Source organism: Neovison vison, chromosome 4 (assembly GCF_020171115.1).
Source record: "Neovison vison isolate M4711 chromosome 4, ASM_NN_V1, whole genome shotgun sequence".
NCBI lineage: Eukaryota > Metazoa > Chordata > Mammalia > Carnivora > Mustelidae > Neogale > Neogale vison.
Window position 1 is genome coordinate 179,424,707 of NC_058094.1, and position 16,851 is coordinate 179,441,557.

At 44.4% G+C, this 16,851-nt stretch overlaps 1 protein-coding gene across 1 annotated transcript; it reads right to left on the minus strand.

Annotated features, from left to right (window-relative positions):
• Positions 1–10,535: 10,535 nt before the first annotated feature.
• Positions 10,536–10,896, minus strand: LOC122905421 (40S ribosomal protein S18-like; the record flags this gene model as incomplete). The annotated part of the gene is made up of 1 exon (XM_044247014.1): positions 10,536–10,896. A coding segment is annotated over one exon (345 nt), but the record flags the coding sequence as incomplete, so codon positions are not given.
• Between the last annotated feature and the right edge of the window lie 5,955 nt (positions 10,897–16,851).

Sequence of the window (16,851 nt, forward strand, 5' to 3'; positions counted from 1 at the left end):
CTTTCCTCTCTCTCTCTCTGCCTGCCTCTCTGCCTACTTGTGATCTCTCTCTGTCAAATAAATAAATAAAATCTTAAAAAAAAAAAGAAGTGTTTCTGAGGGGCACCTAGGGGCTCAATCCGTTAAGCATCCAATACTTTTGTTTGTTTGTTTAAGCTTCCAACTCTTGATCTCAGCCCAGGGCTTGACCTCAGGGTTGTGAGTTCAAACAGGCATTAGGCTCCATGCCCAGTTTAAAAAAAAATAAAAAAAATGTTTTTGGAGATTGGGACATTCATTTCTTTCTTTAAAAGAAAACAGAAATTTTCTTTTACATTGAGAGGTCTGGTAGTCACCACTTTAACAACGTCATCAAATCTAGGATTACCAACAGTGGAAATAACACATGTGCCTCCAGGAGATTTTTGGTGTCGAAACCCAGGATGATTCTTATCTTAAAGGTTAAGATTTTTTTTCCAGTTTTTTGTTTATCATAATTGAATATACTTTAACCACAGTGGTCTGTCTCCTCTTTCAAATGGTAGTTTTGAAACATTTTTAACATTTTAGTCTGTTTTCCTTTCCCTTCTTCCTTTCCCTTCCCTTTTTCCTTTCCTTCCCGTTCCCTTCCTTTCTTCCCTTTCTTTTCCTTTTCTTCCTTTCCTTTCCTTCCTTCCTTCAAGTAAACTCAACCCCAACATGGGACTAAAACTCATGACCTTAAGATCAAGAGTCATATGCTCTCGGGTGCCTGGGTGGCTCAGTGGGTTAAGCTGCTGCCTTCGGCTCAGGTCATGATCTCAGGGTCCTGGGATCGAGGCCGTCATCGGGCTCTCTGCTCAGCAGGAAGCCTGCTTCCCTCTCTCTCTCTGCCTGCCTCTCCATCTACTTGTGATTTCTCTCTGTCAAATAAATAAATAAAATCTTTAAAAAAAAAAAACTGCCTTCGGCTCAGGGCGTGATCCTGGAGTCCCGGGATCGAGTCCCACATCGGGCTCCCAGCTCCATGGGAAGTCTGCTTCGCTCTCTGACCTTCTCCTCACTCATGCTCTCTCTCACTGTCTCTCTCTCTCAAATAAATAAATAAAATCTTTAAAAAAAAAAAAAAAAAAAAAGAGTCATATGCTCTCCTGGAATACTACAGGATGAAACATTTTCAAAACAGACCTGCAGGTGGCTGGCAGCTGGTGGCCCGGGCCCAGCTGCCGGAGTCCTATTTGACAGGTGACTTCCCCACCCGAGCCGACAGTGCTCCTCAGCACCGCAGACCCCACAGGACGTGGCCCTCATCAAGAACAGATCCACACCCTGGGGTCAAACTCATGAACACACAGCTGATCCGTACATGCAGGCGCGTCCCTCTTTTTGGTCCATCAACATTATCATAAACAGTGACTTCAGACACAACAAAATTTATTCTCTCAGCTCTAGAAGCCACTAGTCAAAAATCAAGGTATGTGCAGGGTCCTTCCTGCCTCTTCCACTTCTGGTGGCTCCAGACATCCTGGGCTTCTGTCACATCCCTCCAGTCAGCCCCTCTGTGGTCAGTCACGTGGCTTTTCCACGTGTCTTTGCACCTTTCATCTTTTGAGGACACAGCTCACTGGATTTCGGCCCACCCTAAATTCAAAATGGTTTCATCTTGGGGCACCTGGATGGCTCAGTGGGTTAAGCCTCTGCCTTCAGTTCGGGTCATGGTCTCAAGGTCCTGGGATCGAGCTCTGCATCGGGCTCTCTGCTCAGCGGAGAACCTGCTTCCCCCTCTCTCTCTGCCTGCTTGTGATCTCTGTCTGTCAAATAAATAAAATCTTTAAAAAAAAAAAAAAAGAGTCATATGCTCTGCCAACTGAGCCAGCTAGATGCCCCCATTTCAGTTTTTGTTTAAATTAATTTATACTTACAGATGATTTTAAAGAATATAAAAAGGAACAAATGTATTCTCCTGGGATAGTTCTTTAGTAAATTTATCTATTTTTTCCAGATATTGGTCTGTTTAAGCTTTCTGTCTCTATGGAGGGAGTGTAATACTGATAAAAGGAAACATTTATTATTTTATTTTTATTTATTTGACAGAGAGAGACACAGCGAGAGGGAACAGAAGCAGAGGAGGAGGAAGAGGGAGAAGCAGGTTCCCTGCCAAGCAGGGAGCCTGATGCAGGGCTCGACCCCAGGACCCCAGGATCATGACCTGAGCTGAAGGCAGACACTTAACAACTCAGCCACTGAGGCACCCCAAAAAGGAAACATTTTAATATGAGTAAGTGCAAGCTAATACCTACAGTTCAAACCCTACTTGACAGAGATCTTCCTCACCTTCTCTTAGTCCATTTTCTTTTCTCATAGTGAAAAATATGGGTTCCCAATGTTCATATTTCCACTCATGATTTTCAAACCAAAACATAGCTTCAATTCTGTTAACCTAAAAAGACCAAGATTTTTTATTTGGGGAGTGTTTGGAACACTTTTTAGAATCTGATAGGAGTATTAAGGTATTTAGAGAAAATAAACACAAATACAAACACATCTAGTTCTGAATATATATTCAAAGGTTCAGGGTCTCTTTAAAGTTCATCCATTACTCCTAGCCATGGACCCTAGTTTAAGACTCATTTCCTGGGGCACCTGAGTGGCTCAGTGGGTTAAGCCTCTGCCTTCAGCTCAGTTCATGATCTCAGGGTCCTGGGATTAAGCCCCGCATCAGGCTCTCTGCTCGGCGGGGAGCCTGCTTCTCCCTCTCTCTCTGCCTATCTCTCTGCCTACTTGTGATCTCTCTCTTTGTCAAATTAAAAAAAAAAAAAACCTTAAAAAAAGACTCATTTCCTTAAACTACCTAATCTAAGGAGTAACTTGTTCTAGAGGGGATTCCATCATTAGACAGAGAGCTGCATTAAATAATTCTAAAGCTTTACTTAATTCTGAGATTTCAAATTAGAATATTTAGCTAAATGGTTAAAAAAGAATAAGAAGGGACACATAGGTGGCTCAGTTGGTTAAGCATCCAACTCTTGGTTTTGGTTTAGGTCATGATCTCAGAGTTGTGAGATCAAGCCCCATGTCAGGCTCCAACACTCAGCAAGGGGTCTGCTTGTCCATTTCCTTCTGCTCATCCCCCTGATCTCTCTCTCTCAAATAAATAAACACAATCTTAAAAAGAAGAGGAAGAATGGGGCTCCTGGTTGGCTCAGTTGGTTAAGTGTGTGCCTTGAGCAGGTCATGACCCTGGGGTCCTGGGATTGAGTACTGCATTGGGCTCCCTGCTTCTCCCTCTCCCTCTGCTCCTCTCCCTGCTCATGTTTTCTTTTTCTCTCTCTCAAATAAATAAAACCATAGAAGAAGGAGGAGGAGGGAAGAAAGAAGAAGAGGGGGAGGAGGGGGAGGAGGAGGGGGTGTGCAGGGAAGGGGGAAGGGGTAGAGGAAGGAAGGAGGAGGAGGAGAAAGGGAAGCAGAAGGGAAGCAAAAGAAGCAGAAGAAGCATCAGAAGAAGAAGAAGCAGAAGAAGCAGGAGAAGCAGCAGAGGAAGCAGCAGGAGAAGAAGCAGAAGCAGCAGCAGAGGAAGCAGCAGGAGAAGAAGCAGAAGCAGCAGCAGAAGAAGCAGAAGCAGAAGAAGCAAAAGGAGAAGCAGCAGCAGCAGAAGCAGCAGATGCAGCAACAAAAGAAGCAGCAGAAGGAGAAGAAGCAGGAGAAGCAGCAGAAGCAGCAGCAGAAGAAGCAGAAGCAGAAGAAGCAAAAGGAGAAGCAGCAGCAGCAGAAGCAGCAGATGCAGCAACAAAAGAAGCAGCAGAAGGAGAAGAAGCAGGAGAAGCAGCAGAAGCAGCAGCAGAAGAAGCAGGAGGAGAAGCAGCAGCAGCAGAAGAAGAAGCAGAAGGAGAAGCAGCAGCAGCAGAAGAAGAAGCAGAAGGAGAAGCAGCAGCAGAAGAAGCAGAAGCAGCAGCAGAAGAAGCAAAAGCAGCAGCAGCAGAAGGAGAAGCAGCAGAAGGAGCAGCAGAAGAAACAGCAGAAGGAGAAGCAGCAGAAGCAGCAGCAGAAGGAGAAGCAGCAGAAGCAGCAGCAGAAGGAGAAGCAGCAGAAGCAGGAAGCAGCAGCAGATAGGAAAAAGAAGAGGAAGAAGGAGAAGGAGGGGAAGGGGAAGAGGAAGAAGAAGAAGAGGGGAAAGGAGAAGAATAAGAATAAGAATCAGGGGCGCGTGGGTGGCTCAGTCACCTTTGGCTCAGGTCATGATCCTGGGGTCTTGGGATCGAGTCCCACATTGGGATTCCCATTTGATGGGGAGCCTGCTTCTCCCTCTCCCACTCCCCCTGCTTGTGTTCCTTCTCTCATTGTGTCTCTGTGTGTCAAATAAATTAAATATTTAAAAAACAAAAAGAATAAAAATCAGGAGAAGGAGAAGAAAAAAAAAATAATGGGCATAAAAGATTGACCAAGCATGTATGTACACTTATCCAAGTAATCAATTTTAAAAGGGCTAGATGAATTCAAGAATGGTAACTAAGAGGTTCTTCCAGGTGAGAGTTTCTCGTTGTTATTGCTCTTAAGATTTTATGTATTCGGGGACACCTGGGTGGCTTAGTTGGTTAGGTTGCTGCCTTTGGCTCAAGTCATGATTCCAGGGTCTTGGGATCGAGTCCCCCCATTGGGCTCCTTGCTTAGTGGGGAGCCTGCTTCTCTCTCTGCCTCTGCCTGCCACTCTGCCTGCTTGTGCCCCCCCCCTAACAAATAAGTAAATAAATAAAATCATTAAAAAAAATTAAAAAAAGATTTGAGACACCTGGGTGGCTCAGTGGGTTAAGCCTCTGCCTTTGCCTCAGGTCAGGATCTCAGAGTCCTGGGATCGAGCCCCGCATCGCATCGGGCTCTCTGCTCTGCAGGGAGCCTGCTTCCCCCTCTCTGTCAGCCTCTCTGCCTACTTGTGATCTCTCTCTCTGTCAAATAAATAAATAAAATCTTCAGAAAAAAAAAAAGATTTTATTTATTCATTCAACAGAGGGAGAGCACAAGCTGGGGGAGTGGCAGAGAGAGGGAGAAGCAGGTTCCCTGCTGAGCAGGAAGCCTGATGTGGGGCTCTCTTTCCAGGACCTGGGACTGGGCTGAAGGCAGACACTTAATTATTTTGTTAAAATAATTATTTCTAGGGACGCCTGGCTGGCTCAGTTGGTTGGACGACTGCCTTCGGCTCAGGTCATGATCTCGGAGTCCTGGGATCGAGTTCCGCATCAGGCTCCCAGCTCCACGGGGAGTCTGCTTCTCCCTCTGACCTTCTCCTCGCTCATGCTCTCTCTCACTCTCTCTCTCTCAAATAAATAAATAGAATCTTTAAAAAATAATAATAATTATTTCTAGGGGCACTTGAGTGGCTCAGTGGGTTTAAAAGCCTCTGCCTTCAGCTCCGGTCATGATCCCAGGGTCCTGGGATTGAGCCCCGCATCAGGCTCTGCTCAGCAGGGAGCCTGCTTCCTCCTTTCTCTTTCTCTCTCTTTCTGCCTGCCTCTCTGCCTACTTGTGATCTCTGGCTGCCAAAAAAATAAATAAAGTACTTATAAAAAATTATTATTTCTAAGAATTACAGTGGTTTTTTTTTTCATACACTGAGAATAATTTTCCAGTAAACTAGGTGACAAAACATCACTCGATGTTTTAAAATTATACATTTTATCTTTGGAAATTAAAAAGAAAATCACAATTTGACTATTTTATTTTATTAAATCTCTTCTTAAGGATTTATTTATTTGAGGAGGGGGGAGCATATGGTGTCTCATCCAGACTCTGTACATAGCAAAGAGCCGGACGTGGGGCTCTTTCCTAGAACCCCAAGATCATGACCTGAACTGAAACCAAGAGTTGAATGCTCATTCAACTGTGCCACCCAGGTGCTCCTAAATTATTTTATTTATTTAATTAATTTTTTTTGACAGAGATCACAAGTAGGAAGAGAGGCAGGCAGAGAGAGAGAGAGAAGCAGGCTCCCCGCCGAGCAGAGAGCCCGATGTGGGGTTCTATCCCAGAACTCTGGGGTCACGACCTGAGCTGAAGACAGAGACTTTAACCCACTGAGCCACCCAGGCGCCCCTAAATTATTATTTTTTTTAAAAGATTTTTATTTATTTATTTGACAGAACACAAGTAGGCAGAGAGGCAGGCAGAGAGAGAGAGAGGAGGAAGCAGACTCCCTGCTGAGCAGAGAGCCCGATGCGGGGCTCGATACCAGGATCCTGGGATCATGATCTGAGCTAAAGGCAGAGACTTTAACCCACTGAGCCACTTAGGTGCCCCGCCCCGCCCCTAAATTATTTTAAATAGACAATAAACACATATGATTTTTAAAAAATTTGAACAGTGCTAAAGAATGGACTGTAAAATCTTGCCATTTGCAACAAAGTGGATGGAACTAGAGGGTATTATGCTAAGTGAAATTAGTCTATCAGATAAAGACAATTATATGATCTCTCTGATATGAGGAATTTGAGAGGCAGGGAGGGGGATTCCAGGGGGGAGGTAGGGAAAAAATTGAAACAAGATGGGAGAAAGACAAACCATGAGACTCTTTTTTTTTTTTTTAAGATTTTATTTATTTGACAGAGATCACAAGTAGAGAGGAGGCAGAGAGAGAGAGGAGGAAGCAGGCTCCCTGCTGAGCAGAGAGCCCGATGCGGGGCTCCGTCCCAGGACCCTGGGATCATGACCCGACCCGAAGGCAGAGGCTTTAACCCACTGAGCCACCCAGGTGCCCCAAACCGTAAGAGACTCTTAATCTCAGGAAACAAACTGAAGGTTGTTGGGAGGTGGTGGGGGAGGGATAGGGTGGCTGGGTTATGGACATTGGGGAGGGTATGTGCTATGGTGAGTGCTGTGAATTGTGTAAGACTGATGATTCACAGACCTGTACCCTGAAACAAATAATACATTATATGTTAAAAAAAAAAAAAAAAAAAAAGGACTGTGAAGGGGCTCAGTGGGTTAAGCTTTGGCTCAGATCATGATCTCAGGGTCCTGGGATGGAGCCCTGCATCAGGCTCTCTGCTCAGCAGGTAGCCTGCTCCCCACCACCACTCTCTGCTGTCTGCCTGCTTGTGATCTCTGTCAAATAAATAAAATCTTTAAAAAAAAATGGACTGTGAAAATTAAGTCTCCCTTCAATATACAACCTCCAGTAAACTAATTTCCCTCCCCAGAGGAAACTATCATATCCACTTCACATGTATTTTATTTATTTATTTAAGACCTTTATTTATTTGACAGAGAGAGATCACAAGTTGGCAGAGAGGCAGGCAGAGAGAGAAAGGGAAGCAGACTCCCTGCTGAGTAGAGAGCACGATGAGGGGCTTGATCCCAGGACCCTGGGACCATGACCTGAGCTGAAAGCAGAGGCTTTAACCCACTGAGCAGCCCAGTTGCCCGTATTTTATTTTTTTTTAAAGATTTACTTATTTTGAGGGGGGGAGAGAGAGAGAGAGCATGAGTTGGTGGAGGGGCAGAGAGGAAGGGAAAAAAATCCATCAGAGCATGGGAGAGGCTCCCACAGAGAATGGAGCCCTATATGGGGCTCAATCCCACAACCCTGAGATCATGCCCTGAGCCAAAACCAAGAGTGGGTCACTTAACCGATTGAGCCACCCAGGCGCCCCTCACATGTATTTCTGAAGTATTTACAGAAGTATAAACATATCTTCATTTTATAAAAGTACATGTACACACCACACATAAATATATGAATGGCAGCATAGAACACATACTACTATACACCTTGATGTTTTTTCACTTTACCAGTATATCTTGGGAGATTTTTTAAAGATTTTATTCATTTGTTGGGGAGAGAGACAGTGAGAGAGCGAGCTATTGGGCTCCCTGCTCAGCAGGGAGTCTACTTCTCGTTCTGACCCTCTCTCCTCTCTTGCTCTCTCTGTCTCTGAAATAAATTTTTTTAAAGATTTTATTTATTTGACAGAGAGAGACCCAGCGAGAGAAGGAACACAAGCAGGGGGAGTGGGAGAGGGAGAAGCAAGCTTCCTGCCGAGCAGGGAGCCCCATACTGGGCTGACCCTGGTATCCAGGGATTGTGACCCAGGCAGATGCTTATCCACTGAGCCACCCAGGTGCTCCATTCTGGACACTATTCCTTTAACAAAACCCTGCCCCTTTCTGCATGAGAATTTGACCTTTTATTACACTGGTTTCTCTGGCACCCTGATAACTATGGTGTCATCTCTGTTACATTTGCATATGGTAAAAGTGACCTGATTTGTAAAATGCATCTGAACCAGAAGAAACTGTATCTGGTGGGGACACTATACTTGGAAGCTTCCAAATGCAGTAACATAACTGGGTAGCTCTTCCAGGAACTTTGGAAGCTATACTACAGAGTTGTTACAAGAGATACTGGGTGCTGAAACATAAAACTTCCAGGAGAGTCCTGCACTTGCGCACTGCAGATTTCATCATTTTTGTACAGGTTGTACTGCTGTGAGGACTACTACACAAACTTGTGGAATGCCTGAACTTGCCCTACTGCATGTTGCTTCCCACCCTATATTTTCCTAAGTGAATATGCCAGGTGTGAACTATTTTTTAAGATTAATTTCAGAGGGACGCCTGGGTGGCTCATTGGGTTAAAGCCTCTGCCTTCGGCTCAGGTCATGATCCCAGAGTCCTGGGATCGAGCTCCACATCGGGCTCTCTGCTTCACGGGGAGCCTGCTTCCTCTTCTCTCTGCCTACTTGTGATTTCTGTCAAATAAATACAAATCTTAAAAAAAAAAAAAAAGATTTTATTTCAGAGATGGGGCAACTGGGTGGCTCAGTGGGTTAAAGCCTCTGCCTTCAGTTCAGGTCATGATCTCAGGGTACTGGGATCGAGCCCCACATCGGGCTCTCTGCTCAGCGGGGAGCCTGCTTCCTCCTCTCTCTCTGCCTGCCTCTCTACTTGTAATCGCTATCAAATAAATAAATAAAATCTTAAAAGAAATTTTATTTCGGAGAGAGAGCACAAGCCAGGGGAAGAGCAGAGGGAGAGGGAGAGAGTATCTCTAAACTCCCTGCTGAGCACAGAGCCCCACACAGCGCTTGATCCCATGACTCGGAGATCACGACCTGAGCTTTAAAGTCAGACGCTTAACTGACTGAGCCACCCAGGCACCCCCTAATATAATTTTCTATGTCTGAATGTTTGTTAGAATAAAAAAAAAAAAAAAAGAGTTGAGAGAGAGAGCACATGGGAGGGCCTAAGGGAGAGGAGAATCTCAAGCCGACTTTTGGCAGCCTGATGCGGGGCTTGATCCTACCACCCAAAAGATCATGAGCTGAGCTTAACTGAATGCACCGCCTAGGCACCCCTGAATGTTGTTGGAATTTTTAAAAAAGATTTATTTGAGAGAGAGGATGAGTGGGGATAGGTAGAACAGAGAGAATAGCAGACTTTCCACTGGGCACAGAACCCAATTTGGGGCTCAATCCCAGGACCGAGATCATAACCTGAGACAAAATTGAGTCTAACGCTTAATTGACTGAGCCACCCAGGTGCTCCTGTTTGCTGGAACTTAAGAAGACACCTTAATCGTTGTAGTAGAGCATTCCCAAACTCCACTGAGTTTCAAAGTTAGGATAAGGATTGGAATATTTATATTAGGCTTCCCATTCAGTGGTGAAAAATGGATTCAGGATCCATGTATACAAGACAAGTATTTATTTTCTTCGAGTCTTGTACTTAATTATTAATTGATGCCTGGCTGGCTCATTCTGAATTCAGCTCTTGATTTCATGGTCCTGAGTTTGAGCCCCACATTGGGCACAGAGATTACTTGAAAACAAACAACATGGGGCACCTGGGTGAGCCAAAGCCTCTGCCTTTGGTTCAGATCCCAGAGTCCTAGGATCGAGCCCCACATTGGGCTCTCTCCTCAGCGGGAAGCCTGCTTCCTCTTCTCTGCCTGCCTCTTGGCCTACGTGTAATCTGTCAAATAAATAAAATCTTTAAAAAAAATAAACTTAACAAAAAAATTAAGTGTAAACAACCATAATCTTGAGGAATCAGAACATATAAACAATAATTTAAATTTTTAAAATTGTATTAAAAGTTTAATTACATTTGTACGGGTGCCTGGGGTGGCTCAGTCATTAGGCATCTGCCTTTGGCTCAGGTCATGATCTCAGGTCCTAGATTGAGTCCCACATTGGGCTCCCTGCTCAGTAGGAAGCCTGCTTCTCCCTCCCATTACCCCTGCATGTATTCTCTCACTGTGTCTCTGTCAAATAAATAATTTTTTAAAAAGATTTTATTTTTTATTTATTTGACAGAGAGAGATCACAAGTAGGCAGAGAGGCAGGCAGAGAGAGAGAGAGGAGGAAGCAGGCTCCCTGCTGAGCAGAGAGCCCGATGCAGGACTCGATTCCATGGCCCTGAGATCATGACCTGAGCTGAAGGCAGCAGCTTAACCCACTGAGCCACCCAGGCGCCCCGTCAAATAAATAATCTTAAAAAAAAAAAAAAAGTTTAATTACACTTGAACCTTTACAAAGAGATTAGTGAAAATATTTTTTTTTTTAGGTGTATAATCTATTTTATTAACAGGCAAGGTCTACAGATTTATTTCTTCTTGGACACACCCACAGTGTGGCCCCAGAACCCTATGGCGTGCTGGCCTCGTACAAGAAGTCCCCCAAAGTGCTGCAGCCCTCTCTGGGCCCTGATCTTCAGTCTCTCCAGGTCTTCACGGAGTTTGCTGTCCAGGCCATTGGCCAGGACCTGGCTGTACTTTCCATCCTTCACATCCTTTTGTCTGTTCAAAAACCAGTCTGGGATGTTATACTGGCGAGGATTCTGCATAATGGTGATCACACGTTCCACCTCATCCTCAGTGAGCTCGCCGGCCCTCTTAGTGAGATCAATGTCTGCTTTCCTTAACACTAAGGGCCCACACCTTTTTTTTTTTTTTTAAAGATTTTATTTGTCATAGAGAGAGCGAGCGAGAGCTAGCACAGGCAAAAAGAGTGGCAGGCAGAGTCAGAGGGAGAAGCAGGCTCCCTGCGGAGCAAGGAGCCCGATGTGGGATTCGATCGCAGGATGCTGGGATCATGACCTGAGCCGAAGGCAGCTGCTTAACCAACTGAGCCACCCAGGCATCCCTGCCCCACACGTTTAATTGCAGTGATGGCAAAGGCTATTTTCCGCCACCTATCGATACTAATGTTGAGTACTCGCAAAATGTGCTGAACTTCTCAGGGATCACTAGAGACATGGCAGCGGCCCCAGTGGCAGTGTGTACGCCTCCTGTGGAAGAGCTGAAAATAACTTTTAAAAGATTTTATATATATATATATATATATATATATATATAAAAGATTTGAGAGAGATCACAAGCAGGCAGAGAGGCAGGCAGAAGAGAGAGGAGGAAGCAGGCTCCCTGCTGAGCAGAGAGGCCGATGCGGGGCTCGATTCCAGGACTCCCGAGTTCATGACCCGAACCGAAGGCAGCGGCTTAACCCGCTGAGCCACCCAGGCACCCCCAAAATATATAGTTTTAAATGTTTTAACCATTCTTGGTCTCTTTTTTTAAAAGATTTTATTTGACAGACACACATGAGAGGGAATGCAAGCAGGGGGAGTGGGGGAGGGAGAAGAGGACTCCTGCCAAGCAGAGAGCCCGATGAGGGGCTTGAACCCAGGACCCTGGGACCACGACCCGAGCCGAAGGTAGACGCTCAGCACTGAGCCCCAAAAGATTTTTAAGTAATCTCTATACCCAATGTGGGATTAAAACTAACAACCCCACAATCAAGAATCCCATGCTCTACTGGGGCAGCTGGGTAGCTTATTTGTCTTTCAGCTTGGTCATGATCTCAGGGTCCTGGAACCGAGTGCTTCATCAGGCCCCGCTCAGCAGGAAGTCTGCATGTCCCACTCCCTCTCTCAGTCCTCCCCCCCCGGCCCCATGCTTATGCTCTCCCTCAAATAAATAAAATCTTTAAAAAAACTTTATTTGAGAGATGAGAGATTGAGCAGGAGAATAAGGGGAGAGGTCAGAGGGAGCAGCAGACTCCCTGCTGGGCAGGGAGTCTGACGGCAGGGAGTCTGATGTGGGACTTGATCCCTGGACTCCAGAATCATGACCTGAGCAGGACGCAGTTGCTTAACCAAATGAGCCACCCCGGCGCCCCTGTAAATAAAATTAAAAACAAAAAAAGAGAATCTTATGGTCTATCGACTGGGCCAGCCAGGGACCCTGAAAATAATTTTTTCAAAGATAAATTTCTACACACAACCTGGGTTTCAAACTCAGAGAGATCAAGAATTGCATGTTCTATCAACTGAGCCAGCCATGTGCCCCCTCAAAAATAATTTGTAATGTACAGTACTCAGAAAACAAAATTCATGTCTTTCAAAAAAAGAACATTTTCCACTGTGACTTCTCTGCACTTGATTTTGTAAATATCAGAATGCTTCACTTATCTGACATCAGGGATCTCAGTGTTCCATATAAATGAACTTTCAAGGTGAGTTAAGACCCAATCCTTTCATAATTGTTATAGTCCCTTCTCTTCCTTTATTAGAGGGTTTTGTAACAAAAGTGATTTTTTTTTTAGAGATTTTATTTGTCAGAGAGAGGGAGAGCGAGTGAGCACAGGCAGAGAGGCAGGCAGAGGCAGAGGGAGAAGCAGGCTCCCCGCCGAGCAAGGAGCCCCATGTGGGACTCGATCCCAGGATCATGACCCGAGCCAAAGGCAGCTGCTTAACCAACTGAGCCACCCAGGTGTCCCACAAAAGTGATTCTTAATCCTTTTATAGGATCATCATGATTGAACATACTTCAGCTTATACCTTACCTTTTGTATACTTTTATACTTTAGCTCTTTGGTTTAACTTGATGTAACTTTCTGATTGGGAATTTAGTTATGGACCCTACCAATCTTTTTCCTGTTACTATCCCCATTCATTCATTTGTACAAACAATTATTGGGCATTTACTCCATGTCAGGCACTGTTCTAGGCACCAACGGTACGCGTCATCTCACTGGTTACCTAATCATTTGGCAACCATCAAATGACAGGATACACCAGAGAGAAATAATACCAAATTAAATGTGTGGATCTTTATTTTAGGGAGTTTGATTTTTTATTATGTCTTTGTGTGGTGAATTACACATTTTACCATTTGTAACAGTGCACGGATCTGTGGCATTAAGTATTCACACTGTGCAAACTTCACTACCATCCATCTCCCAACAAACACCCCATTCTCTCCTCTATACATACTTTGAATTTTCTCAAATTGAGTGGTCAGAGGGGCGCGTGGATGTCTCCATCAGTTAAACATCTGCCTTTGGCTAGTCACGATCTCTGGGGTTCTGGGGTGGAGCCGTGTGGTGGGTTCCTGGCTCAACAGAGTCTATTTCTCTGCCCCCGCCCCTGCCACCTGCCTGCACCCTCTCAAATAAAAATCTAAAAAGTAGGCTCCATGCCAAACATGAGGCTTGAACTCATAATCCTGCCGATCAAGAGTTAACAGGCGCCACCAACTGAGTAATCAGGTGCCCCTAGATCCTCTTTTGGATAGTCTCATTTCCCCCAAATCTTTCAATTTTATTCCCAACTCATTAAAATTATGCCAGTTACACTTCCTGCATCAAGGGAGTATCCTCTCAAATTTACAAAGAAACAGTATTTGTAGACGTCTGAAAATTATGCCATGAAAAATTATCCCTGAATTAAGTTGGATTCCACAGCACAGTATACCATGGGGACTCATGACTGTTGAGCAACAGCTTTTTATGACCATGCGTGGATTTCTTAAGTGGGTAAGTTTTTAGGGATCAATTACAAGTGTACACAAGAATTAGTGCATCATTTCAAGTATACAGGATTCCACAGTATCTATCTTTGTACTAACATCTATAGTCTTACTTTACCCCTTAGTTCCATTAGTTTTTTTTTTTTTAAAGATTTTTTTGGTAAAGATTTTATTTATTTATTTGAAATAGAGAGATCACAAGTAGGCAGAAAGGCAGGCAGAGAAGAGAGGAGGAAGCAGACTCCCCGCTGAGCAGAGCGCCCGATGCGGGCCTCGATCCCAGGACCCTGAGATCTTGATCTGAGCGGAAGGCAGAGGCTTAACCCACCGAGCCATCCAGGCGCCCTCCATTAGCTTTTTAAAAGTAAACTCTACACCCAACGGGTCGAACTCACAGCCCTGAGATCTAGAATCACATATTCTGAGTCAGCCAGAAGTTCTTCCATTAGCTCTTTTTATCTTGTCATACAGTTTTTGTAAAGTGTTACCTTAATTTCATCTTCAAACAATTTTGTGCTGTAAATAATGAAGAGTATATCTTATTTTCCTTTACTAAAATCTAACACTAACACTTTTTGTTTCAGGAAAAGACCTCCCTCTCTTAAACTGTTGGTGGGAGGTTAAATTGGCAAAGCTTGTTATTCCACTTGCCCATGTTTTCTTTCTTGGAAGTTAGTTTCCTTGTTTTCTGTATTCATGACTCCCATATATGGTATATTTCTCATCTTACCTTTCAATGTGTATTTCATAATACAAAAATGCACTGTTTTTGACTGTTTAATCCAATTAATTTTGAATTACTTGTGTGGGAAATAGAAAATTCACACACCAAAAGACGACTTTTTTTTTTTTTTTAAATAGGCTCACCTAGTGTGGACATTCACACAATTTAACACATCTAGTCTTTAAAGTTCTTAAGCCTAGTATCTATCCTAGTATCTAATACATAACATTACACATATACAACGACTTCTGATAGCAGTTCCCCTTTCTATAAAGGCATTTACCTCTTGACTGCTGAAGCCACACTTCCCAACCTCTTCCTCTTTCCCCAGCAACATCCAGCCCTTGGTTATTACCTTTGTCCTCTCAGGCCGCCTTTCTCTCCAACATTTCAGGTATTCTAGTGCTGTAAGGCCATTATATTTGCTGTCCCCTATATTTAACATGTTCCTCCAGATATCGACAAGGCTCCCTCCCCCCTTTGCTAAATTAAAATATTTATTTGACAGAGTGAGTGAGTGCACAAGCAGGGAGTGACAGGCAGAGGGAGAAGAGGTTCCACTGAACAAGGAACCCAAGCCCTGACCCCAACCCCGGGGATCATGACCTGAGTCAAAGGCAGACACTTAACTGGCTGAGTCACCCAAGTGCCCCAAAAAGAGAATCTTAAAAAAAAAGGGGGGGGGGCGTGCCTGGATAGCTGTGTTGGTTAAGCATCTGACTCTTGATTTTGGCTCAAGTCATGATCTTTGGGTCATGAAATTGAGCCAAGTGCCAGGCTCTGAGCTCAGTGAGGAGTCTGATATTCTTCCTCCCTCTACCTTTGCCCCTCACCCTGCTCTCTAAATAAAAAGTAAATAAATAAAAAGAAAGACACCTGAGGTACTTTAATTTCACAATTATAATAATCCCATCAGTCTATTACATAGATAATAATTTCTTTCCCCATAGCTTTGAGGGAGAAAACAAAGGAGCTCCTACACTCTTTTATAAAAGTCACCTGAAACAACCCACCTCTTTTACTAAAACACCTTACATTACATTACCTTCCTTACCTTACATTACATTAGAGTTGTCACAGTATGTTTTCTATTACACTGTGGGCTTTTTTAAAGAATTTATTCATTTGACACAGAGAGAGACAGCACTCATGCACACGGGGGAGTAAGGGAGGAAGAAGCAGGCTCCCCACTAAGCAGGGAGCCCAACATGGTCCCCGATCCCAGGACCCTGGGATCATGACCGGAGCCAAAGGGAGACGTTCAACCGACTGAGCCACCCAGTCGCCCAGAGTGGGGACTTCTTAAAGACATAAACTTATTATTTACCTTTAGTTCACCATGATGCCTGGTACTGAACATTCTCAGTATCGACAACAAAGCTGACAGAAGGGAGGCGTAGGGGTGTCTCGGAGCTCAGTCAGCTGAGCGTCTGTCTTTAACCGGGGTCATGATTCCAGGACCCTGGGTTCAAGCCCTACGATAGGCTCTCTGCTCCATGAGGAGCCTGCTTCTCCCTTTCCCTGCCATTCTCCCTGCTTGTGCTCTCTCTCTCAAATAAAATCTTTTTTTTTTTTTAAAGATTTTATTTATTTAACAGAGATCACAGGTACGCAGAGAGGCAGGCAGAGAGAGAAGGGAAGCAGGCTCCCTGCTGAGCAGAGGAGCCTGATGTGGGGCTCGATCCCAGGACCCTGGGATCATGAACTGAGCTGAAGGCAGAGGCTTTAACTCAATGAGCCACCCAGGTGCCCCAAATAAGTAAAATCTTAAAAAAAAAAAAAGAAAAGAAAAAGAAAAAAGAAAAGGGGAGGAAAGAAAAACAAGGATTTTTAATATTTTTCCAAAGATTTTAGTTGAGAGAGTGTGCATGCACACCTGAGCAGGGAGAGGGGCAGAGGGAGAGGCAGAAGAGGACTCCCTGATGAGCAGGGAACCCCATGCGGTGGGGCTCAATCCCAGCACCCTGGGATAAGGACCTGAGCCAAATGTAGATGCTTAACCACATGAACCACCCAGGTGCCCCAAAACAAGGAGTTTTGTTTTTTTTTTTTTAAAGATTTTATTTATTTGACAGAGAGACATCACAAGTAGGCAGAGAGGCAGGCAGAGAGGAAGTGAAGCAGGCCCCCTGCTGAGAAGACAGCCTGATGCGGGACTTGATCCCAGGACCCTGAGATCATGACCTGAGCCAAAGGCAGCGGCTTAACTCACTGAGCCACCCAGGTGCCCCCAAAACAAGGATTTTTAAAGATTAAGAGAATTACATTGGGTATAAGCAAAAATATCAGGAAAAGGACTGGTTCCCGAATCAATCCAGTTATATAAGTTATATATATATTTTTCTCATTCTACCACAATAAAGAAACAGTCCCA